We start from the raw sequence: 25,890 nt of genomic DNA on the forward strand, positions 1-25,890 counted from the left end.
GCCATCCATACAGTTTTTGCAGTGATCCTGGGCTATGAGACCTTGCTTTCAGAAACAGCCAAGTAGAGGCACAAAGAAGTACTCAGATGGTTTTCCTTTGGTAAAGAATATTTGGTGGAAGATTCCCCAATGATGTTAAGATAAAGTGAAACTTCTTGGCACGACTGTACCCATTACCTGTTGCTGTATTAAAAACTAAAACAACAAAAAAGGAATCTTTGGTGGCATTTTTCCTAAATTCTATCCTCCAGGGTTTTATTGCCTCCTGTTGGGTAAATGAATTTGTAAAATATGATTTTTGAGTTTGCTCACTTTTATTGTTAAAAATCATGCCAGTCTGTGAAATTTCTAATTACCTTCCTGCTTGGGAAGGACTATTGTTATGCTAATGTTGCTGGAGGAGAGGTTTTTGGCGCCAAAGAAGTTTTAAAAGGAGAAAAGAAGGAAGAAGGAAGGAATCCATTTTTTGCATAGTGAGGAAGGAGGAGAGAAGCCAAGATGGCAGGGTGCAGAAGGAGAAGCCAGTTTGTGCAGAGAGGAGAAGGGAGAAGGTGTGCAGATGGGGAACCAGAGGTGACTGAGACTGGTGGGGACCTTTGATTCTAGGAGAAACCGGAGAAGATTCTCCTGGTTGTTGAGCTGGAGAATGTGTCAGGGTTTTGGAACCCTATGTGTTTGCTCGTTGGCTGGTACGAGAGTAGAATAAAGGAATGGCCCACCATTTTTTGGCTCCGCTGTTTCTTTACCATCTGCCCAAATCTGATGGGAACCTGCATGTGTATGGCCATGACAGTCATGACTACTGGGCCTACACCTCCTTTTGTGATGGCCATCTGAAATAGAGGATTCTGTGAGAGAAGGCAAGAGGTCAAGTTTTTCTTTCCTCTGAATACCCCTGAAGAGAGGCCTCTTTGGAGTTAGAACATAAAGAGACAGGTGTAGTATTCTGTAGGAGCTGCATGTTAGGTCTTACTGCCTAGTGCCTCTCCAGTGGCCCTGTCCAGCAGCGGAGCCATTAATCCCTTCCTTTCCTCTCCGTTCTCAGTAACCTCGAGATGCTAGCTGATGGAAAAATACCTCTGATTGCCTCCTCTTAACCTGTCTCAATTTAGTTCTCAGGTTATTAGGCCTCAATCTTGCTGTGTTTTACCAGTATACATGTTTTGACTCATGCCTTTTTGCCTCTTAGTTCATCAACTTGCATGAGAATGACCAGAGCAGCACTGATGGCGTGAGTGAGCGTGTTGTTGCGGAGCTGTGGCTGCAGCATAGCTTGCAGAGCCACTGTCTCTCCGCTCAGCTCCGACCTCTGCTTGGGGATAGACAATATATCAGAAAATTCTACACAGGTAGGTAGAGGTCGCTTAGCTGGGATGTGACACATACTTCCTCATTGTTTTCCACTTTATTCTTTCTTTATAGACTCACTCATACCCAGGGTCTCATACTTTTACTTGAAGCTATAGAGATTCTGATCAGAAACACATAGCCAATCTTCTCTCTCACTTCTGATGTAATGCACAATCAGACTTACTCCCCTACTCCCATAAACACAAACCAATAAGAACAACGGCTACTTACTGAGGGTTTCTATGTTCCAATCACTGTTGCATACTTTTTATACACATACTTTTAACAATAGCACTGAGAATTGGGTATTAACATCTCTGTTTTCTAATCAGGGAGATAGAGCTCAAGGAGATGAGGTTATTTGGCCAAAGTCACCCAGAGCCAGGATTCAAACCTGGACCCTCTGACTGAAGCCTCCTGTCCTGGCCTCTCTCCTATCCCACACCTTTCTTAGCCTCTCCTCTACTTTATTTGTCACTGGATCCCCTTCTTTCCACAGTCGCGTGATTCTCCGCAAGTCATGTTTACCTTTCCCCTCTCTCCTTCCCTGGGTGTCTCCCAGGGCCATACAGGGAAGCTGAAGAGCTCCCTGCTGGGCCTGTCACTGTGATAGCTTTTCTCTCCCCAGATACTGCTTTCCTGCTAAGCGATGCCCACGTCACGGCCATGCTCCAGTGCCTAGAAGCGGTGGAACAGAACAACCCCCGCCTCCTGGCCCAGATTGATGCATCTATGGTAAAGGGGTTAAGGAATTATCTATGTTTATGCTTGCCTTCCAGACCTCACCAGGATGTAACCCTCTGTAGCCAAGTACTTCTTCATGTAGGCAGTTGTGCAATGAAAGGTTTTTATTTAAAAAAAAATACTTGGAAAAGAAGGGGAGGTACTGTTAAACTTAATTTCATTTGAGAAGGGAGGTCTATTTTTTAAGCCCTTTTAAAAACCCTTCGTCTGAGCAAGCACCTCCTTGAGGGCAATTTTGACAAAGAGGAGGAGTTACAGCACCAGACCTAGTATGGCCCAATATTACTCTGGATCATTTTTGTCCTTAAAATACAAAGAAATTTTGTTGCTTGATGTTGCTTATTATTACCTCTCTAATCCATTGACAGTGCTTCAGCTAGAATGGAATCACAGTCCCTACTTTTGGTCCCCATCTATGTATGTGTGAGGCATGGTACCATCTATGCATGTGTGATGATGCACACTTTATGCATCATCTCATTTAATCCTCACAACTCTATAAGGTTGCTGTTAATCTCATTTTATAAAGGCACTCATGAGGGACAAAGTAGTTAAGTCACTTGCCCAAAGTTTGGATCAAATAACTTATAAGTAATAGGGCCATCGATTTGAACCCTGGTCTGAGTTTTGAATCCATGTGCTTAGTAGTCTGAGCCTGTTGCCAAAGACCGGCTTCTACCAGTGTTTCTGTAGTGCTGGGTGCCCCTTGAGGACCACTGTCCTTAATTCTGACACAAGGTTTTTTTGTAGTTTGCCAGAAAGCATGAGAGCCCGCTGCTGGTGACAAAGAGCCAGAGCCTGACAGCTCTGCCTGGTTCCACATGCACCCCTCCAGCCAGTCACGTTCAGCATTCCTACTTCGGGTCCTTCTCTGGCTTCCACCAGTCCGTACCCAACCATGGCACAGGTAAAGGAGTCGTAAAGGGTAGTCACGACATGTATCTCCAGTCTGTAAGGAAGAAGACTTTGTGGGTGCTCACAGGCTGGGTATGGATAGAGTCTTGGATTGGTATAGTTTGTCAAACTGTATATCTTAATAATGGGCACCTTAGAAAGGTATATAGCAATTAGCCTAAGATAATTTAGTAGAATCATTAAAGTAACAGAGGAAAGGTAGATGTTTTTAGATTTCCCTGGGTTTCTAATCTATATTGCGAAGGAGGCATTTCAATAATAATAGCTAACATGTATTGAATGCCTCCCATGAATCAGGCTCTGTTGTAGTCAGTTTATATGTATTATCTCATTTGATCCTCAAAACAGGTAGGGGTTATTATTGCTCATTTTATAGATGAGGAATACATACTAATAAGCCACAAAGCCACTGTCTTACAAGCTCAGTCTCTTGGCTTAGCTGCTTCTAAGTCATTTGTTATTCACCACAAATGACTTACCTTTTTTGAGATGACACCATGTATTCTGAGCACCCAGTAATGACAGGGAGCTTGATCCTTAGAGGCACTTCATATAAACCAAAGGCTTCCACCTCACTGTTCCCTTCACTTTCTTTTTATATCCTAGAAAGAAGATCTACTTCCTTTTCTCTCTCTGGCCCTCCCCGGAAACCTCAAGAAAGCAGAGGCCATGTTTCCCCACCAGAGGATCAAGCCATTCAAGCCCCTCTGCTTCCAGTCTCTGCATTAGCCAGGGATTCCCCCTCAACTCCAAATGAGATGAGCTCCAGCACTCTGACCAGCCCCATAGAATCATCCTGGCTCAGCAGCCAGAATGATTCCCCAAGTGATGCCAGTGAGGGGCCTGAGTACTTGGCCATTGGCAACCTGGACTCCCGAGGCCGGACCGCCAGTTGTCAGAGTCACGGCAGCAATGCTGAGAGCAGCAACTCCAACTTATTCTCCTCCACCAGTTCCCAGAAGCTGGATTCTGCTGCTTCTTCCCTAGTGGACCAAGAGGGAGGTGGACAGAGCCAGCTGTCCAGTGTCCTTCGCAGGTCCAGCTTCTCAGAGGGACAGACACTCACTGTCACCAATGGAACAAAGAAGAGCCATACTCGCTCCCATTCAGATACCAACATTGTCTCCAGAGGAGCCCCAGGTAATGATAATCACCAGCCCCTAGTTAGTAAGATGGCCTCCTGACTTTTTCTTAGGGTGAAAGGGAGAGTTTGTTCTTAAGGGTCTTCAGATGGCAGAAAGGGAAGTTATGTTTTGATGACATGATGGTATCCCGCTTCTAACAAAGGAGAGAAGCTTGTAATGTAATGATACCCAAGGAATCTCACTGAGAATATTTATGTTTGTTCCTTTATCCATTGCTAAATAGTACAGGCTTTCCTGGATTCTTTCACTAGTTCTTTTGCACCAGAGCATACGTAGAGTGACTCATCATCACTTTAAATGTATCTGTCTTTCAGACAGAAGGGAAATTCTAATGAATTTTTAAAATAACCCCATTAAATTTTTCTCCTTCCTGTGATTCCTGAGAGTTTGGTCAGCATGAGACCAATGAGAGAGGCAAAGTGATAATAGGGTTTCCTTATTAAAACTAGGGAGGGATGTAAAGTGTGTGTGTGTGTGTGTGTGTGTGTGTGTGTGTGGTGGGGGTGATGTGACTTAGTATACAAGTAGGTGGGGCAGACTGTGCATCACTAATCCACATTGAAAGGTAATCAGGGAAGGAGGCTGTGGCCACCGAGACCTCCCTCACACAAACACCAGCTGCTAACAGCAGCGAGAACCATAGGCACAGGGAAGGTGGCTCTCACTGCCTTTGCCATCTTGCTGCCATCATCTTTCCTGGGTTGTTGGTGTCTGGAAGGCTTTGGTTGGATTCGTTTGTAAGAGAATCTCCCAAACAGTAGGTATAACATGGACCTGTGTGCTTAAAGCCAGTTCTGAGTGGAAAGCCTCAGAAACAAAATATAAAAAAATTAAGAACATAAAAAGGATTTCCTTAATAACTAGAGCTACCATTGATTTCTCTTTATAATTTCTAGAAAGGTGAGAGCTAAGGCCCTCATCTGAAACTTCTGAATGACAAACTTTTGTCTGTTTTCTTGTCAAGAACGTAGTTTGGCTTATTGGAATTCTTTAGGGAACTCTTGAGGGAAAAAATCCCAACTCCAAGTCAAGCCTATGTTTCCATGAGCTTTTTTAGATGTGAAGAATGCTTGGGTTAGAGCCTTAATTCATATCTCCTGCTGCAGACCTGTTTCTTCTGTACATCAGGCCACTGGGGTTTGAGCACGTAATACTTCCCTGCCCTCATTCTTGAATCCATCTGGATTCTAGAAACCACCGTAGCCTGCATTGGGGAAGGGACCAGAAGGATCTGAGGGAGTATGGGTCGAATGCAGCTTTTTGTATGAGTCATCCCTCCTTCAGCTCAAGAGTTCCTTCTCGGGAGTTGAATCCTCATGTCTGCTAGATAAAGGGACACTCTTTTCTCACTTTCTCTATTCTCATTTCCTCTGTCTGGACTCTACTCTGCACCTGTCTGTCTGCATACAGGAGGCCCCAGGAATATCACCATTATAGTTGAAGATCCCGTTGCAGGTTTGGGAGCCAGTCCGCCTTTCTGTGTGCCACCTCCTCCCCCTACTGCTCCTCTGTGACCAGTTTGCTTAGTTCAGAACCTCCTTTTCCATTCTGGTGTCAAATCAAGTCTAGCTAGCCTGGTCCTGCTGTGATGCTTGGTCCTGCCTATAAAATGACACCAGTATTTTGCATGATATGTTTTCTGCCTATGACTTCCAAAAGCTTCATTCAGTTTCCCAACTGCTGTGGGAGGCCGAGTCAAGAGTTGTCAATTCTGTTTGTCCAGAGATGAAACTGAGGCCTGCTATTTGTCTAAGGCATCATGGCAAATCAGTGGCAGAATTTTTCTTATAACTGAGTACTTAGAACAGATTACTTTATTTTCCTTGAATTAACACCAGAATGTGTTTTTTCCCCTTCCTGTGGTCTTGGATGTGGGTGCATGCTCTTTGCCTCTCCTGGAGTTTCCTGTTTCTTTTTCTGTCGCCCATCTTCCTTCCTCTGTCAGGTTCTTCCCACCCCTCATCCCAGCCATTGCACAGGATTTTTCTAGTGACTCAGTCTGTTTTTTTGGTTTTCACAGTGGTGTTCAAACTGGATATTGTGTACCATAATGCATGGAGATATTAACACACAATGTGTCTGCAAGAGAGGTTGGTGAGGGAAGCCTGAAAACCAACCTGGTAATGAATGAAGCCAGTGAGTATGTTAGCTTGGAAAATAGAAGGTTAGAGAGGAATAAGTCTGCAAGGCCATTGTTTAGAGGAGCATTGTTCTTAACCCTTTGAGTAATACAAACGTTCATGTACATCCTCATGCCTCTTGATGATCCAGAGTACGATCGTACAAAAATTTTTATTTTTTGTATTTTTCTGAAGTTGGAAACAGGAAGGCAGTCAGACAGACTCCCGCATGTGCCCGACCGGGATCCACCCGGCATGCCCACCAGGGGGTGATGCTTTGCCCATCTGGGGCGTTGCTCTGTCACAACCAGAGCCATTTTAGCGCCTGAGGCAGAGGCCACAGAGCCATCCTCAGCGCGCAGGCCAACTTTGCTCCAATGGAGCCCCGGCTGCGGGAGGGGAAGAGAGAGACAGAGAGGAAGGAGAGGGGGAGGGGTGGAGAAGCAGATGGGCACTTCTCCTGTGTGCCCTGGCCGGGAATCGAACCCGGGACCCCTGCAAGCCAGGCCGACGCTCTATCACTGAGCCAACCGGCCAGGGCAAAATTTTTATTTTAAAAATGTATAAGGCAACATTAAAAAAAGGCAAATGTGGCCCTGGCTGGTTGGCTCAGCGGTAGAGCGTCGGCCTAGCGTGCGGAGGACCCGGGTTCGATTCCCGGCCAGGGCACACAGGAGAAGCGCCCATTTGCTTCTCCACCCCTCCGCCGCGCTTTCCTCCCTGTCTCCTCCCGCAGCCAAGGCTCCATTGGAGCAAAGATGGCCCGGGCACTGGGGATGGCTCTGTGGCCTCTGCCTCAGGCGCTAGAGTGGCTCTGGTCGCAACATGGCGACGCCCCGGAGGGGCAGAGCATCGCCCCCTGGTGGGCAGAGCGTCGCCCCTGGTGGGCGTGCCGGGTGGATCCCGGTCGGGCGCATGCGGGAGTCTGTCTGACTGTCTCTCCCTGTTTCCAGCTTCAGAAAAATGAAAAAAAAAAATAAAATAAAATTAAAAAAAGGCAAATGTATGTTCTTGTTTCCATAAACTGGTTATCAAACAAATATGATTTTAAGTTAATAAAACTGTAACTGGAACTAATTTTATTTTTTGAAAAAAAAACTCACTCCTGGGGGTCAGCGAGCATAAAAAAAACTTACTAAAAGAGTTAAGGAGATGAGAAACTATATGAAGACATTTCAAGTGAGTGTGAGGAAAGTCTTAAGAATTTGAGATGTTCAGCATGATGAGGTAATGAGTTAAGTAAGCGATGGTGGATGGCCTTTACACATTATGAAGGAATAGGGTGTTGGTGTTAGAGTTTGTGTTGTGCACTGAGTTTGACTGGGGACCTCAGAGGTCCATTCCAAGTCATGGTTTCTTAACAAGGTTGCCTTCAGTTCAGTAGTGAGGAGCAGAGCCCACTGCCAGAACCACCAGAAATCTTTAAGGCCCAAGAGAACACAAAGGTATCTCTTACCACCTAGTAGCATATTTTTTGAGAGGAGCAGCTGACCAGTTGGCATCGTCTTGTACAGGAAATAGGTTGGATGCGGCTCAGTCATTCATGCTCCCTGAGCATACAGCTCATTTCTCAGGTGTCCACCTGCTTTTCTGCCTGCTTTTTCTTCTGTGACACTGGGATTTTGTTTCCCTCTGGGGAATATCAGTTGCTCATTTTCTGTGAGCTCTGCCTATTGCTGTTTCTCCACTCCCAACTTTCACTGTTCCTTGAAAACTTCTACCGATGCACTTCCTACTTTGCCAACTTTCTTTTGAAACTTCTCTCTTCCTTATCCAGTAAGGCTGGGCCTCCACCCCTTTGGTTACAAGGCCATCATCCTTGGCTCCTCTAGCACTGTCTTGATACGTATTTGTTTTAAGGACATTGCTGGATTTTGTTTTGTTGTTCTGCCAATTCAGAAATGGGTTAAGTTTGTAGATATGACAAATTTACATTCCAGGTTGAAGAGAAGCCATATTATGGTATTTCTTTTCTTTTCTTTTTGTGACAGAGATATATAGAGAAAGACAGAGAGAGGTGACAGATAGGGACAGACAGACAGGAAGGAAGAGGGATGAGAAGCATCAGTTCTTCATTGCGGCACTTTAGTTGTTCATTGATTGCTTTCTCATATGTACCTTGACCCGGGGGCTACAGCAGAGTGAGTGACCCGTTGCTCAAGCCAGGGACCCTGGGCTCAAGCTGGTGAGCCTTGCTTGAACCAGATGAGCCCGCGCTCAAGCTGGCAACCTGAGGGATTCGAACCTGGGTCCTCTGCATCCCAGTCCAGCGCTCTATCCACTGCGCACCGCCTGGTCAGGCTATTCTGATATTTCTTTAGGGAGTTTAACCCTTCTGATATTGTTTTAAAACCTAGTGTCAAGGTATCAGAAAAGTTTCAATGTGCTTATCTTTTCTTTTACCACGTAAAGACAGTTTTCTAAATTGGTTTGTCCATAGGGTAGAAATTGGCTGATATTTCTGGAACATTTGGTAAGAAGATGAAAGAACAAAACTGAATTCATGAGTCCACTTTCATTTGATTCTTTTTCACCTTTGTGTTGTTTCATTCTGGGTCATGTATTTTCTCTTTTCCCCTTAGAATGTGCTGACTTCCCACTCCTTTCCTCCATGTGTTCCTGCATCCTTGGACTGTTCCCTGTTGGTGTGCCACCTCTCTCCTACTTGGGAGGGCATTGGGAATGGGAGCAGTTAAATGTTGAAGAGCCAAAGTTGGAAATGTATTTGTTGCTCACCTTCCATGTGTGTTTTTACTCCCTGGTGGTCACTGACATTAGAGTCCTGCAATGATAAGTCGAAATTGAGAGGCCCCTTGCTCTACTCTGGCCAAAGCAGTGAAGTCAGCACACCCAGCTCTCTGTACATGGAATATGGTAAGTGAGTACTAGGAAGGCCAGGCTCCAATTGTATCTTTGCTCTCCCCTGTGCCTGCTAAGCTCTGAGCTGTGTGGCTCATCTCAGCTCTGTAGAGGGTTCACACTGTACAGTCTCACTCTCCCTTTCATCATGTTCAATCCTGTGCTAGAAATCACACTGCCCCACCATTTCTCTTGCTCCTCTCTGACTTAGGGGCCCCATTCTTTCTTATGCTATGAGTGTTATCTCTGTGCATGTTTTTTGAGCCAGATGGAATGGCTCTCTGCATGGGTGAGAGGGACATTGAAAAGAGGCTTTGAGTGTGTAGGCTTAATTAGCAGAAGATAAGGTCCAGATGGAAATCATCCATAGGAGGAAGCCATTTGTTTTCGTCAGACTCTCAGCACTGGTTTTGTTTTCTTTTGGTGGGGTAGGAGAGCGAGTATGTCATCTTAAATTTAGGTGATAAAAGAATTGTCTCTAGGTTTTCTCCATTTATTCCATCCTTCTTTGACCAAGAAGCTTAATACTCTGGGATCCTGAAATTTAGAGAAATTCCTTTAGAAGGTAGATAGCTTTTTTCCAACCTGTTACCTAGGAAAACTTGGGACCATTGTTTTCCAAGGTAAAAACATCAGACTTCTTGAAGAAGCATGACTGTTACAGATTGCTTTTCAAAGCAGAGCTTTTTATATCCATTTTCCGTTTTCCCACAGAGGGTGGTCAGTACCTATGCTCAGGTGAAGGCATGTTCCGAAGACCATCAGAAGGACAGTCCCTCATCAGCTACTTGTCTGAGCAAGACTTTGGCAGCTGTGCAGACCTGGAAAAGGTGAGGAATCTAAGGGGATATGAAAAGCCCATGAGTCAGGAGATCTGAGAGTGCTGCCGTTTGTTCTAAAGAAGTCTTAGGGTTCACAGCAGTGACATTGGTATAGACTGCAGTGAAGATACATTCATAGTAAAGATAAGCTCAACAAATTCTATCTCTGGAGAACTCTTCAGGGAGTTGTCCTCCTCATTGAGTGCAAAAATATTATTGATTTTGTCTTGGAAGCTTCCTTGGAGAGAGAAGCATTGAATTTTAGCCACATGATTGTTGTTTCCTTGACCCTAGAACCTTATGGAAAAAAACTACTTCCAGAATCAATTTCTGTATTTTGTTTTAAGGCTCAGATATGTAATAAATAATGTCTCTTTAAAATTTTATAGCTTACAAAGCACTTTATCATGAGACATCACATTCATCTTAATACTTTGTATACAGGTGTATGGCTTTAGGAAAGACCCTGTTTGAAATTAAAAAAATAAATAAATTATTGATTGATTTCAGCCAGAGGGGAAGGGAGGGAGGGAGAAAGAAAGACAGAAAGAGAGAAAAAAGAGACAGGATTAGAGAAACATCAGGTTACTCCTATATGTGCCCTGACCAGGAATCAAATTGGCAACCTCTGCACTTTGGAAAGATGCTCTAACCAATTGAGCTGTCCGGCCAGGGCCTATTATGAAATTCCGGACCTCTTTTCTGTCATATTTTCATGTAAGAAGTAGGACAGGAAGGCCAGACATGAAGAGGTACAAGATCAAAGAGAATGTAGAACCCGTTATCTGGTCATCAGCTTTCCTTATAGTAGAAGTGTACATTTCCCCTGAGTGTTGTTTTTTTTTTGTTTGTTTGTTTGTTTTATTTATTTATTTTATTTTTCTGAAGCTGGAAACGGGGAGAGACAGTCAGAGAGACTCCCGCATGTGCCCGACCGGGATCCACCCGACACGCCCACCAGGGGCGATGCTCTGCCCACCAGGGGGCGATGCTCTGCCCCTCCGGGGGGGGGGGGGTTGCTCTGCCGAGACCAGAGCCACTCTAGCGCCTGGGGCAGAGGCCAAGGAGCCATCCCTAGCGCCCGGGCCATCTTTGTTCCAATGGAGCCTCGGCTGCGGGAGGGGAAGAGAGAGACAGAGAGGAAGGGGGGTGGTGGAGAAGCAAATGGGCGTTTCTCCTATGTGCCCTGGCTGGGAATCGAACCCCGGTCCCCCGCATGCCAGGCTGACGCTCTACCGCTGAGCCAACCGGCCAGGGCCCGTTGCGACTTCTTAGTTGTTCATTGATTGCTTTCTCATATGTGCCTTGACCGCGGGCCTTCAGCAGACTGATTAACCCCTTGCTGGAGCCAGCGACCTTGGGTCCAAGCTGGTGAGCTTTTTGCTCAAGCCAGATGAGCCCACGCTCAAGCTGGCGACCTCAGGGTCTCGAACCTGGGTCCTTCCGCATCCCAGTCTGACGCTCTATCCACCGTGCCACCACCTGGTCAGGCTCCCCTGAGTGTTTTGAATAAAAGCAGTGCACGCCTTTATTTCCAACATTAGAATCAGTGAGGCATTCAGTACTTCTAATACCTTGGTAAACAGCTGCTTTGGTGCTCTCTCCCCCAGGAGAATGCCCACTTCAGCATCTCAGAGTCCTTGATTGCTGCCATAGAATTAATGAAGTGCAACATGATGAGCCAGTGCCTAGAAGAGGAGGAAGAGGAGGGGGAAGACAGCGATAGGGAGATCCAGGAACTGAAGCAGAAGATCCGCCTTCGTCGCCAGCAGATCCGCACCAAGAACCTGCTCCCTGCGTACCAGGAGACTGAACATGGAAGTGAGTGAGGCTGTGAACACCTCTGTTCCTGCTTCTTCAGGGCTTCAGGATAAGACTTGGTGCCTCATGGCTTTTCCTTTCTGTCTTAGTTTGAGATTGTTATAACCAAACCAAGGTTTCCTCTTCTGTCAAAGATTTTCTGTTATTATTATTACTGTTATTATTTTCTACCAGGCCAGAGTTCTAGAGTTCATTCATTTCTTGCCTCAGAAATATCTTCCAAGACATAGGTTTCTGATAGGAGGAGAACTAAGACCATTGGTTTCAGATTCACTTCCCAGATAGTGGTACCTTCTATTTACATGAAACTGTCTAAATTTCATGAATAAAATGGGGGTCAGCCAGCAAGAAGCACTACTCCCCACTTCCCCAGCATCACTCCGAAGGTTCTGTTTACTTCTCTGTTGAAGTCGTACCCCAGAAGAACTAGAAGCTTTTCTGCCCTATTTATTCTCTCCTCCCCCTTTTTCATGTTAATAGGCTTTCGGGTCACTTCCAGCAGCTCCCAATTCAGTTCACGGGATTCTGCACAGTTCTCTGACTCGGGCTCTGCTGATGAGGTTGATGAATTTGAAATCCAAGGTAAGAAGTGACACTTTGTTTCAACAGAGCTTTTACTATATTTCTTTCTATTTAGAATCAGAGGCTGAGCAGCTTTCCCTCATAGGGATCTTCACTGTGGTCCCTGAGGGAATGTTGTTAGTTATTAAAAGGAACAGCCTCTCTTGCTAAAAACAAAACCCCTTTAAAACTTAAGCAGGGAAAGAACACTGAATGGAAAGTGTTCCAGGTGGAGTGGACTGGCTGTTGAAGTCACCCTTACCGCAAACCGGGGTGGCTAGTAATTCCAGGTCCTGAGAGGGAACTGCATGGAATTAAGAAAAATAGGCTTAAATGAGGCCATTAGCAAATCAAAGAGATCATTAAAACAAAGTCAAATTTCTAAGGCATCTTAAGAATTCTACCAAGTGCAGAACCCCCCCCCCCCCCACCATACATAACATCTCAACTTCACAAAACAAAGGATAAAAAGGAAATGGCCTCAAGTCTTTTGGAGGGACATTGGGGATAGGACAAGCATAAACAAATCCAGCACCACAGCTAACATGAAGAAGGTGTGGGAAAACATAGCCTTTGGCAACTTCACAGAACAAGTGAGGTGGGGGGTTGGGCAGACTGTCGGCTTACTGCCAGTTCCCCACACCTCTGTTCCCCAAAATCTAAACTGCAAAGACCCTGTTGGCTTTGGTCCCCAACACACCCTGGTGCTTCTTCCTCAGTTGTACCTTTCTCTTGGATTCGCACTCGGCTTCCTCCTGTTAAGAGCCTAGGGCTGGCCAGTACCTACCTGAAATGAGAAGCCTATTCTCTCTTGTTCCATAACACAACTGAAATTGTTTCAAAGTGTTTAAAACAGGGGTTGGGAACCTTTTTGGCTGAGAGAGCCATAAACGCCACGTATTTTAAGATGTAATTCCGTGAGAGCCATACAACGACCTCTGTACGTTAAGCACTATCCAATAAAAATTTGGTGTTGTCCCGGAGGACAGCTGTGATTGGCTCCAGCCACCCACAACCATGAACATGAACAGTAGGAAATGAATGGATTGTAATACATGAGAATGTTTTTTATATATATATATATTTTTTTTTTTTTTTTTTTTTTTTTTTTGTATTTTTCTGAAGCTGGAAACGGGGACAGACAGTCAGACAGACTCCCGCATGCGCCCGACCGGGATCCACCCGGCACGCCCACCAGGGGGCGACGCTCTGCCCACCAGGGGGCGATGCTCTGTTGCGACCAGAGCCACTCTAGCGCCTGGGGCAGAGGCCAAGGAGCCATCCCCAGCGCCCGGGCCATCTTTGCTCCAATGGAGCCTTGGCTGCGGGAGGGGAAGAGAGAGACAGAGAGGAAGGAGGGGTTAGGGGGTGGAGAAGCAAATGGGCGCTTCTCCTATGTGCCCTGGCCCGGAATCGAACCCGGGTCCCCTGCACGCCAGGCCGATGCTCTACCGCTGAGCCAACCAGCCAGGGCCTTGTTTTATATATATATATATATATTTTTTTTGCATTTTTCCGAAGCTGGAAACAGGGAAAGACAGTCAGACAGACTCCCGCATGCGCCCGACCGGGATCCACCCGGCATGCCCACCATGGGGCGACGCTCTGCCCACCAGGGGGCGATGCTCTGCCCATCCTGGGCGTCGCCATGTTGCGACCAGAGCCACTCTAGCGCCTGAGGCAGAGGCCACAGAGCCATCCCCAGCACCCGGGCCATCTTTGCTCCAGTGGAGCCTCGGCTGCGGGAGGGGAAGAGAGAGACAGAGAGGAAGGCGCGGCGGAGGGGTGGAGAAGCAAATGGGTGCTTCTCCTGTGTGCCCTGGCCGGGAATCGAACCCGGGTCCTCCGGACGCTAGGCCGACGCTCTACCTCTGAGCCAACCGGCCAGGGCCCTTGTTTTATATTTTTAACGTTGTTATTTTTTTTATTAAAGATTTGTCTGGCCCTGGCCGGTTGGCTCAGCGGTAGAGCGTCGGCCTAGCGTGCGGAGGACCCGGGTTCGATTCCCGGCCAGGGCACACAGGAGAAGCGCCCATTTGCTTCTCCACCCCTCCGCCATGCTTTCCTCTCTGTCTCTCTCTTCCCCTCCCGCAGCCGAGGCTCCATTGGAGCAAGGATGGCCCGGGCGCTGGGGATGGCTCTGTGGCCTCTGCCTCAGGCGCTGGAGTGGCTCTGGTCGCAACATGGCGACGCCCAGGATGGGCAGAGCATCGCCCCCTGGTGGGCAGAGCGTCGCCCCTGGTGGGCGTGCCGGGTGGATCCCGGTCGGGCGCATGCGGGAGTCTGTCTGACTGTCTCTCCCTGTTTCCAGCTTCAGAAAAATGGAAAAAAAAAAAAAAAAAAAAAAAGATTTGTCTGTGAGCCAGATGCAGCCATCAAAAGAGCCACATCTGGCTCGTGAGCCATAGGTTCCCGACCCCTGGTTTAAAACGAGCTTTATTATAATCCTAAGAGAAAAGGACAGAAAGAGTCATGGCGGGGGGGGGGGATATAAAGGCAAAAAAAAGTGTACAAAATAGAGCTTTATTATCTGTCCTACCGGTGCTAAATTGCTTAGCAGAATCATAGACTCTTATAGTTGTTCTTGGTGTTGTAGTTATCTGCATAAAGAACAGGAGGGATTCTAATCTGAGAAGGCAGTTCTGTTAAATTAGGTTAACAGGTTACTTCATTCCTGCAAATCATAGATTTCTTAAAGTTCCCATCAATGCAACTAACCAACAAACAGATAAACAAACAAACAAAAACAGTTCAGGGATATAGCACTCCCCCCCACCCATGTGTGAAACCAAGAGTCAAACCAAGAGTAATTTTCTTTTAGAGAGTGAATTTTATGTGATTCTCCATTGTAACATGATATGAATAGATAGATCTTTTATTACGTGGGGCTCTGATTTCCTGTTTACACCAATCTAGATAACCCATTCACCTGCACAGACCTTCAGATGTGCTAGCTGGGTTTTTCCCTATTTAGAAATACAGTTTTTACACATATTTTTCTAGGTTTCCAAGAAATCTTCCTTCTATATTCTCCTTAATGTATCTGATTTCTATTAATGATAGTAGTAATCACTTAAAACTCATTTTATTTTTGTTTGTATGTGATTTTCCAATAATTCTCCCAATTCTTTTACACCAACTGAATGTCCTAGAATTCAATTCTAACACTAACTCTTGGAGCACAGACCCGACTCAAGAGCTTAAGGTCTCAATCCCATGAGACTATCCCCCACTTAGATGCCAACCACAAATGGGATCACCAGGCTATCCACACATCTCAGACAACTAAAATTCAACGGTTCCCAAAACTCCCTACTCAGGTTCAATAATTAGCTAGAATGATTCACAGGACTCCGGAAAGCACTATACTTACAATTACACTTTGCTGTAAAGGATAAAAATGAACGGCTACATGAAGAAGTACACAGGGCAAGGTCCCAAAGTGTTCATAGGAACCTCTATCTCTATGGAGTCGGGATTTGCCATTCTCTTAGTACATCGGTATGTTCACCAGTGAGCAAGCTCCCTCGAACCTCATCCTTGTGAGTTTTTATCAAGGTCTCATTCTGTAGGTGTGAGTGATTAAATTGTTAGCCATTGGTGATTAAACTTAATCTCCAGGCCCTCTTCCCTCTTGAAAAATTGGGGTTGGGGCTAAAAGTTCTTTTTTATTATTTTTTTCTGAAGCTGGAAACGGGGAGAGACAGTCAGACAGACTCCCGCATGCGCCCGACCGGGATCCACCCGGCACGCCCACCAGGGGCGACACTCTGCCCACCAGGGGGTGATGCTCTGCCCTTCCGAGGCATCGCTCTGTTGCGACCAGAGCCACTCTAGCACCTGGGGCAGAGGCCAAGGAGCCATCCCCAGCGCCCGGGCCATCTTTGCTCCAATGGAGCCTTGGCTGCGGGAGGGGAAGAGAGAGACAGAGAGGAAGGAGGGGGGGGGGATGGAGAAGCAGATGGGTGCTTCTCCTATGTGCCCTGGCCGGGAATCAAACCTGAGTTCCCCGCATGCCAGGCCGACGCTCTACCGCTGAGCCAACTGGCCAGGGACAAAGTTCTTTTGATAACCAGACCTATCCAAGCAATCTGGATGCCCCAAGAGTCCCCCTATTACATAAATAGCATAAACTCAGATATAATAGAAATATAGCTAACAAAAGACATTCCTGTCACTCAGGAAATAAGGATATTAGGAGCTCTGTGCCAGGAACTAGTCCAAAAACCAAATATATATTTATTTATTTATTTATTATACCATAGACTGTGATTGACTTAATCTTTAAATTAGAAAAAAATTAAAAGATTCTGCCTCTCTATAGAGACCCACAGTCAGAATATCATGAGGTTAATGTTAGGTAAATTCAAAACATGCTGCTTCACTGTGTGTGGGTAAGTCTGTTTCTTGCTGCAAAGCGAAGAGCCAGGGAAAGCTATGTAATCTGGAAGGAGCCAAATTTGAAGTAGCCTGCCTAGGGGTGGCATGAAATAAACCAGTAGGTCCAGAGATGTTTACTCAACTAACTCTAGTCAGTTCAAAACAGAAGTCCTTAAAGGAAAAGAACTTAAGGCAGGGTTTTCAAACTCTAGGCCCCATAATTCTTTGTTGTGATAGACTGTGTGTTGTAAATAGAATGTTGAGCATCATCCTGGCCTGACCCACTGGATACCAGAGCATCCCACTCCCCCACAACCATGACAATAAAAAATATCTCCAGACATTGCCAGTTATCAACTCTGGCAAAATCTCCCCATGGTTGAGAACCAAAGCTAGTGTGAATAGTACTGTATACCTATTGAGCAGTGATCCCCAAGCTTTTTTGGGCCAGGGACCGGTTTAATATCAGAAAATATTTTCATGGACCGGCCTTTAGGGTGGGACAGATAAATGCACAATATAAAATTATGCGACCAGCGTAAAAACTGTGGTGTTTTTAATTTTTTTTTAATTTATTCATTTTAGAGGGGAAAGAGAGAGAGAGAGAGAGAGAGGGAGAGGGAGAGAAGGGGGAGGAGCAGGAAGCATCAACTCCCATATGTGCCTTGACCAGGCAAGCCAGGGTTTTGAACCAAAACTGTGGTGTTTTTAAATGTAATTGTCGCACTTACGAGACAAGCGTCAAGAGTGAGTCTTAGACAGATGTAACAGAGGGAATCTGGTAATTTTTAAAAAATAAAACATTGTTCAGACTTAATTATAAATAAAACGGAAATAATGTAAGTTATTTATTCTTTCTCTGTGGACCGGTACCAAATGGCCCACGGACCGGTACCGGTCTGCAGCCGGGGGTTGGGGACCACTACTGTAGAGTATACCTACCGATTTAACTTCTTAAAAGCAGTTTTATCTTTTGGAGCAAAAGTCAAGTTCTGATTCCAGGAATATGTGATATAGAACTGCCATTTACATCGATTTACTTCCTGTCTGAATACTAAAGGGCCCCCTTTTATAATCATTATTACACAGATGGTAGCGAAGGATCTAACCTGACTCACATGTCAAAGAGCGGACTCTCAGTGTCAATGGCCTCGATGTTTTCAGGTAGCCTGTGTTGCAAGCGTGGGTGTGCTCATATATGCATGTGTGTGAATGTTTGCACTTGCCTTTGTACTTAGTTTATGTGACACCTATCAAGTTTACGAAGACTAGGGTCTGCAGAACTAGCTGGGCAAAACTGGACTTAAGCCAGCTAGGAACAATTTAGATATTCATTTTCTTCTTTGTCATATAACCCCAACAGTCCTCCTCGCTGAGATTGTCTTTATCTTTCCCTATGGTGATACTTATAGATTAAGTAGTTATTATGGCTGATGGAGGTAGTAGACAGTTTAGAAAGGAATGATCAGGTGAAGAACTTTTAGTTCAAACCTATAGCTAAGCTACTGTCAAACATCCAGATTGCAAAAGTCAGACTGAATGGTATAAAACTCACTGTCTCTGGATTTTTGAGTTTGCAGAGCCAAAAGCTGTCTCTTCTGGGTACTTTGCATACAATTAGGATTTACTGCTACAGATGTTTGACTTTAGTAATTGCTTTGTGATCCAAACAGGCCTTCCGTAGGTTGGGTTATCTGAAAGGAACAATTTTCTACTCAAAGTGGTTTTATAACACACAAACAACAAAACTCAGGACTTTTATTAAACAGTTCATTTTAACATAATATTGCCAGCAACTAGAATTTAAAATATAAAATTCTATAAAGATTTAGAGAAATAAAAGTAATTGGGTACCACCTGACCAGGCGGTGGCACAGTCAATAGAGCATTGGCCTGAGACCCAGAAGCCCAGGTTTGAAACCCCAAGGTTGCTGGCTTGAACACAAAGGTCGCTGGGTTGAATCCCAAGGTCACTGGCTAGAGCCTAAGGTCCTTGGCTTGAGCAAGGGGTCACTCACTCTGCTATAGCGCCTCCCCATCAAGGTACATATGAGAAAATAATCAATGAAAAGCTAAGGTGCCACAATGAAGAATTGATGCTTCTCATCTTTCTTCCTGTCTGTCTGTCCCTATCTGTCCCTCTCTCTGACTCTCTCTCTGTCTCTGTCAAAAAAAAAAGTTTTATGTTCTTTGGATACAGTTTCCTAATTATGAAAGTATGCAATTCATCTTTCTCTACTGTAGATTTCTTTTCTCTTTCTTTCTCTCTTTCTCTCCTTCCTTCCTTCCTTCCTTCCTTCCTTCCTTCCTTCCTTCCTTCCTTCCTTCCTTCCTTCCTTCCTTCTTCCTTCTTTCCTTCCTTCCTTCCTTCCTTCCTTCCTTCCTTCCTTCCTTCCTTCCTTCCTTCCTTCCTTCCTTCCTTCCTTCTTCCTTCTTTTCTTCCTTCCTTCCTTCTTTTTTTTTTTTTTTTTGTATTTTTCTGAAGCTGGAAACGGGGAGAGACAGTCAGACAGACTCCCGCATGCGCCCGACCGGGATCCACCCGGCATGCCCACCACGGGGGGGCGCTCTGCCCACCAGGGGGCGATGCTCTGCCCCTCCAGGGCGTCGCTCTGCTGCGACCAGAGCCACTCTAGCACCTGGGGCAGAGGCCAAGGAGCCATCCCCAGCGCCCGGGGCCATCTTTGCTCCAATGGAGCCTTGGCTGCGGGAGGGGAAGAGAGAGACAGAGAGGAAGGGGGGGGGGTGGAGAAGCAGATGGGCGCTTCTCCTGTGTGCCCTGGCCAGGAATCGAACCCGGGTCCCCTGCACGCCAGGTCGACGCTCTACCGCTGAGCCAACTGGCCAGGGCTCTTTCTTTCCCCTTCCCTTCCCTTCCCTTCCCTTCCCTTCCCTTCCCTTCCCTTCCCTTCCCTTCCCTTCCCTTCCCTCTCCTTTCCTTTTCCCTTTCCCTTTCCCTTTCCCTTTCCCTTTCCCTTTCCCTTTCCCTTTCCCTTTCCCTTCCCCTTCCCCTTCCCCTTCCCCTTCCCCTTCCCCTTCCCCTTTCCCTTTCCCTTTCCCTTTCTCTTCTTTTCTTTTCTTTCTCTTTCTTTCTTTCTTTCTTTCTTTCTTTCTTTCTTTCTTTCTTTCTTTCTTTCTTTCTTTCCTTCCCTCCCTCCCTCCCTCCCTCCCGCCCTCCCTCCCTCCCTCTCTCCCTCCCTCCCTCCCTCCTTTTTTAGCAAGAGAGAGAGAAATGAGAAGATAGTTTCAGCACTTCAGTTCATTGATTGCTTCTCATACATGCCTCAAGGGGGGGGGATTCCAGCCAAGCCAGTGACCCCTTGTTCAAGCCAGTGACCTTGGTCTTCAAACCAGTGACCCCTGGGCTCGAGCCAGCCACCATGGGATCATGCCTATGATCCCACACTCAATCGGCGACCCTGCGCTCAAGCTGGTTGAGCCTGTGCTGAAGCCAGATGAGCCCATGCTCAAGCCGGCGACCTCAGGCTTTTGAACCTGGGACCTCAGTGTCCCAGGTCGATGCTCTATCTACTACACCACCACCAGTCAGGCTACTGTAGATTTCTTTATTGCTTTGAGTCTTTGCTTCTGGCCTTTAATCAAGTTTATTACTGATACCAACCTCTTTTTTTTTTGTTGGTGAAATAGTGAGGCAGACTCCCTCATGCACCCAGACCAGGATCCAACTGGTTACCCCATCTGGGGCCAATGCTGGAGTACATAGGTATTTTTAGCACATGAAGCTGATATGCTCCAAGGGAGCTATCCTCAGTGCCCAGGGCCACCACTGAACCAATTAGCCACTCGCTGCGGGAGGGGAAGAGAGAGAGAAGAGGGAGGAGAGGAGGAAAAGCAGATGGTTACTTCTCTTGTGTGCCCTGACTGGGAATCAAACCTGGGACAGCCATATGGTGCACCAATACTCTATTCACTGAGTAACCAGTAAGGCCATCAAATTCTTTCTAAAAAATGTTATTATACTTTTTATTAGCAATCTTTTTGATCATGTCTAGAGGTTTGCAGATTATGTCTAGAGGTTTCTTTCTTTCTTTATTTAGTATTTTTCCGAAGTTAGGAATGGGGAGGCAGTCAGACAGACTCCTGCATGTGCCTGACCGGTATCCACCCAGCATGCCCACTAGGTGGCGATGCTCTGCCCATCTGGGGCATTGCTCCATTGTGGCTGGAGCCATTCTAGGGCCTGAGGTGGAGGCCACAGAGCCGCCCTCAGCACCCGTGCCAACTTTGCTCCAGTGGAGCCTTAGCTGCGGGAGGGGAAGAGAGAGATAGAGAGGAAGGAGAGGGGAAGGGGTGGAGAAGCAGATGGGCGCTTCTCCTGTCTGCCCTGGCCGGGAATCGAACCTGGGACTTCCACACACCGGGCCAATGCTCTACCGCTGAGCCAACCAGCCAGGGCCTAGAGGTTTCTTTTTGATCACTTTAAGTGATTTATGCTATTAAAGAGTCTCTTAGAATACTCTAATAGGAAAGTCATTAGAATCCATAATGTCCTTGGAAAATGAAGAATCATATTATGGACATCATCTATGATAAATACTCTGCATATTGTAATATTCTGCTTAATGTAATCACTTTTCTTAGATCCTGATTTATCGAGTAGACCGTATAGAACAGTGTTTATGAAGGAAATAGATTTGAAAGTTACTTCCTCCTGCAATAAAGTGGATATAAACCTTGTGATCATAGAAAGCTTTGTATTCATTAGTATCTATTTCTTTTTAAAAAACAATTTTTTTTCTTTTTATATATATTATTATTATTTATTTATTCATTTTTAGAGAGGAGAGAGGGGGGGAGAGAGAGACAGAGAGGAGGAGAGAGAGAAGGGGGGAGGAGCTGGAAGCATCAACTCCCATATGTGCCTTGACCAGGCAAGCCCAGGGTTTCGAACCGGCGACCTCAGCATTTCCAGGTCGACGCTTTATCCACTGCGCCACCACAGGTCAGGCTAAAAAACAATTTTACTGAGGATTAATTACATACCAAAACTTGCCCACTTTAAGTGTGTCATAATTTCTGGAAAATTTACCAAGTTGTGTAACCATCATCACAATCTAGTTTTAGAACATTTTCACCCATTTACAGTTCTTCTGGTTCCCACCTGAAGCCCCAGTCCACTGCTAATCTACTTTCTGTCTCTAGATTTGCCTTTTCTGAACATTTCATATAATGGAATCAAACAATATATGATCCTTTGTGTCTGGCTTCTGTCACCTTATCTATTTCTAATGATGATCTAGTCGGGGTCCAATGAAGAGATAGAAAGCACACAGTTTTTTTTTGAATAGGGAAAGTTTAATGTAAATAATTATTAACTAGAATGGGAGATCAAAGTAATGGGAAACTGGCTCATAAGGAGTAAGGGGAACAGTAAGGCATACAAGAACAGCAGACCTAGGCAGCAGTCACTATTCCTAGGGCTGAGATAGAGCCCTCGGGTAGGAGCAAATGTAGAAGAGGGTCACGTCTCCGAGGATGAGATTCAGACTTCCTGGCTCCCTGGATAGTAGAGAAGTTCTCTGAAGCCACAAGAGCTGCCCTGAGAGTGTGCCAGGAGGTGCCATACCTCAAGGGGAGGTGGGGAAGTGGTTCTTGGGAGGTGGCATTTGCTGTGAAGCTTTTCCAGGAGATGCCAAGTGAAGCTGTTTATGAGAAGTGCCACTGGTAGCACTCTACTGCAAAGCCTCCTGAAGGCATGTCTACCCTGGGACAGTCAGATGTACTACAGATGTCTGCCTAGAAGGCACTAAAACCAGTGAGAGAAACCCTTTCCTTCTCCAGTGTCCCTCCAGTGCCCTCTACCGACAAAGGATGACATTGCACCAGCTAGCAAAAGATGAATGTTCACAAGTCCAGCTCCGCTATCACAGAACAGACAAACAGGACAGGTTTGAAGCTGAAAGGCAATAAATTGATAACTGGCATAATGTATAAAAAGGAACGTTCATAAACTGTATTTTCTGACAAGTTTTTAAATTATATTCAACTCAAGGTAATTAGGTGTTTCTCCCTCGCCTCCCCTTTTATATAAATTTTTTTCTCCTTATATAATAAGAATAATTGTGCATCTTCATTTTAAAGTGTTACAGAAAATTCACTAGAGTTGGATTTCTGGGTGTGTTGGGTATCACCTTACCTGCTGGAAGGAAAGCAGGATGAAAACCAACATCAACTGGCCAGTAAATTCTGAAGTTGACTCAATTCCTGTGCCTTTGTTGACTTTGCTACAATTTCATGGTTTTAACCAGTCCTTCCCTGAGCATCTCTATACACATGTCTGGACATGCAAAAGTTCTTCTTATAACATGTCATTATTTTCATTGTTGTTTATTTTTGTATTTTTGAATTTTTTCAGTCAGTAGTAATAGCCTTATCCTGTTAAAGCATCAGAAGCATTAGAATCAGTTCTTGTCAATGAATTGATGAAAAGTGTAATAATTATGTTAACTTCCATTTGGAAGGCAAGCTCCTCAGACTTCTTTCTAAAGTGTTTTTATTTGGAGTACATATAACCCATCCAGATGCAGAGCTTCCTTCTCTTGTGACTCTAATTATCTCAGACTTTTGTCTACTTTTATCCAAATATTTGACTAGTGTTTCAACCACATTAGCTTAATCATCTGCTTGAACTAACTAAAGGGTCAACAGGATGCAGCAGAAGCCCAGTACCCATAAGGCCTTCATGATACTTGACCAGTGCCAGGTGTCGTGTCCCTTTTGATATCGGGTGTTGCCTTTCCCGCTCCACTCCTGAGGCAAGATCCTCACATCCAAACTTGTATAGTCTTCCACACTCTTGGAAGTATTCTTGGGTTAGCTAGGAAGTCTTTGCACCTGTGGTAAAAAAGAGGAAACAGAGCAAGTTATGGCTTAGCTATCAATATATTTTCCAAAGAGGAGATGTTATTTTTCTCTGAAAGAAAATAAGACTTTCTCTCTTTGAGGATGAAATCACTGAATAGTTTTTATGAAGATGATGGTTTCCTTAGTAATCATGAAATATCAGTCACCCTTTCTCTCTGGTGTGCAGTGTTTTCTTTAACAGCCTGGCCCTAAAGTAACATTAGTTAACTCTTTATTCAAGGGTATCTGTCTGAAATTTTCTCTCATTTTTCCTTTTTTATCACTCCCAAACAAGCTAAAGCTTTCCTTTTGCTTTTAGCCAGTTAATCATTTATTTGGGAAATGGTTCTAAAAACCTTTTCAGTACAAATCACTCAGTGTTATAAGGACAAGGCAAGATCTAAGTACACTACAAAACGGTATAAGTGTTATTCAAACAAATGTTACAAACTAAATGGTCTCTGAAAGTCTATTGCCAAAAATTTATTTTTCCTCTACTAGCACTGTTTAGAAAGGAAAAGACAACTAGCAGTAATTTATTTTTCCTCTACTAGCACTGGTTAGAATGGGAAAGACAACTAGCAGTATATTAGAATCTGGATTTTGGTAGTACAAAATCAGACAAATAATGATATATGTGAACTTTGTTAAATAAAATAAGTTATTTGCTAATCAAAAATGTTGCTGTCTTAAGTCTTTCTGTGCTTAGAGAGTATATGAAAGTCGACAGATTTAAATTCTGTTCTCATATATATAGCTTTGAAGACACTGACTTGTTAGGAATATTATTTGAATATATATGTGTATACAGAGACCTGTGTTAAGTATTTAGGGCCAAACAATTAGACACGGTCTCATTTCCTCACAAAGAGATTTTATCATCTAATGGTACATGCAAAAAATATGTAATGAGCGGTAGAGCGTCGGCCTAGCGTGCGGAGGACCCGGGTTCGATTCCCGGCCAGGGCACATAGGAGAAGCGCCCATTTGCTTCTCCACCCCTCCGCCGCGCCTTCCTCTCTGTCTCTCTCTTCCCCTCCCGCAGCCGAGGCTCCATTGGAGCAAAGATGGCCCGGGCGCTGGGGATGGCTCTGTGGCCTCTGCCCCAGGCGCTAGAGTGGCTCTGGTCGCAACATGGCGACACCCAGGAGGGTCGCAACATGGCGACGCCCAGGATGGGCAGAGCGTCGCCCCTGGTGGGCGTGCCGGGTGGATCCCGGTTGGGCGCATGCGGGAGTCTGTCTGACTGTCTCTCCCTGTTTCCAGCTTCAGAAAAATGCAAAAAAAAAAAAAAAAAAAAAAAAAAAAAAAAATGTAATGATACATAAAATTTTTGTAAAATTGTATAGAACAATTGAACTACTCATGACCAAGTGCAGAATGATGTCATGTAAGCTCTGAGGGGCTTGAATGCAGTAGATTGATCATTGTGTAGGTTTAATTAGAAAAAGAAGGTCTTTTCACTGGTCATCAAAGGAAATGAGGGGTTAGGCTTATCTGAACAGTCTTGTTGTCATGCCTTGAATAGGTTCTATTTGCCTTTCTTGAACATGACTGCTGTATTTCACATTCCTCCTCATCAAAGTATTTGGGTAGATGAGGTCTGTGGAGTTTCAGGCATATTATTATTAGAAATCCTCTTAAAATCTTTTATCAGAAATATGCATTGAAAAGTCTCATAGTTTTCTATAATTATGCCTGAGAATGTTATAGGAAAGATCATGTTGAACAGCCCTGTGAAAATTTCTTGGTTACCAAGCATTTCCTGGGAGTTGCCAAGCTATAGAGAAGTTCTTTTCTTCTCTGTACCACCAGACAGGAAGGAAATCTTTCCATGAAGTTTTTTTTAAGGATATGGAAGACTTCTCACGTCAGGAGTAATAGCAATAGTGATCAGATGTTAGAAGCAAAGTTCCAATTCCCATGTATTTAATGAGTAACATCTACGATCCAAGTTCTGTTTTAGGTACTGATTCTGTTATAAAAAAGAGCTACATAGAATTCTTGCCTCTGGGAGTTTATTATTTAAGAGGACTTGAGATTTAGAGAATGAGGGAGAGAGTGGAGAACTTACTCTGTGTTTCTGCTTGGTAGAGGGTGTGTCTCTGTGTGCCTCAGGATGCTTCCTTTTCTTGTTCACTGTTTTGCACCAAGTCTGAGTGTGTTATTCCACCTGGATTAGTAGCCACTTTGACCTTCTCAATGCTATGCTCACTGTCACTAATTCAGCTTGGTTGTGACTTGAACAGAGCCAAACTATAAATTATGTGTAGAGCTTCACCTGGACTTTGCTCCTTACCCTGCATAGAA

At 45.0% G+C, this 25,890-nt stretch overlaps 1 protein-coding gene across 8 annotated transcripts in view; it reads left to right on the forward strand.

Moving 5' to 3' along the window:
• RUBCN (rubicon autophagy regulator) overlaps window positions 1-25,890 on the forward strand; it is a 63,815-nt gene that overhangs the window by 30,102 nt on the left and 7,823 nt on the right. For 2 of the 8 annotated variants that reach the window (XM_066240671.1, XM_066240672.1), the window contains exons 4-13: window positions 1,190-1,349; window positions 1,979-2,085; window positions 2,845-3,001; window positions 3,616-4,149; window positions 5,565-5,609; window positions 9,053-9,148; window positions 9,848-9,963; window positions 11,565-11,775; window positions 12,256-12,357; window positions 17,806-17,880. In XM_066240671.1, the coding sequence (XP_066096768.1) occupies window positions 1,190-1,349; window positions 1,979-2,085; window positions 2,845-3,001; window positions 3,616-4,149; window positions 5,565-5,609; window positions 9,053-9,148; window positions 9,848-9,963; window positions 11,565-11,775; window positions 12,256-12,357; window positions 17,806-17,880 (1,603 nt within the window). The remainder of the gene's footprint in view (window positions 1-1,189; window positions 1,350-1,978; window positions 2,086-2,844; window positions 3,002-3,615; window positions 4,150-5,564; window positions 5,610-9,052; window positions 9,149-9,847; window positions 9,964-11,564; window positions 11,776-12,255; window positions 12,358-17,805; window positions 17,881-25,890) is intronic. The other 6 variants (XM_066240674.1, XM_066240675.1, XM_066240673.1 and 3 more) reach the window with 5 other exon arrangements.

The sequence above is a fragment of the Saccopteryx bilineata genome, chromosome 8, assembly GCF_036850765.1.
Source record: "Saccopteryx bilineata isolate mSacBil1 chromosome 8, mSacBil1_pri_phased_curated, whole genome shotgun sequence".
Taxonomy (NCBI): Eukaryota; Metazoa; Chordata; class Mammalia; order Chiroptera; family Emballonuridae; genus Saccopteryx; species Saccopteryx bilineata.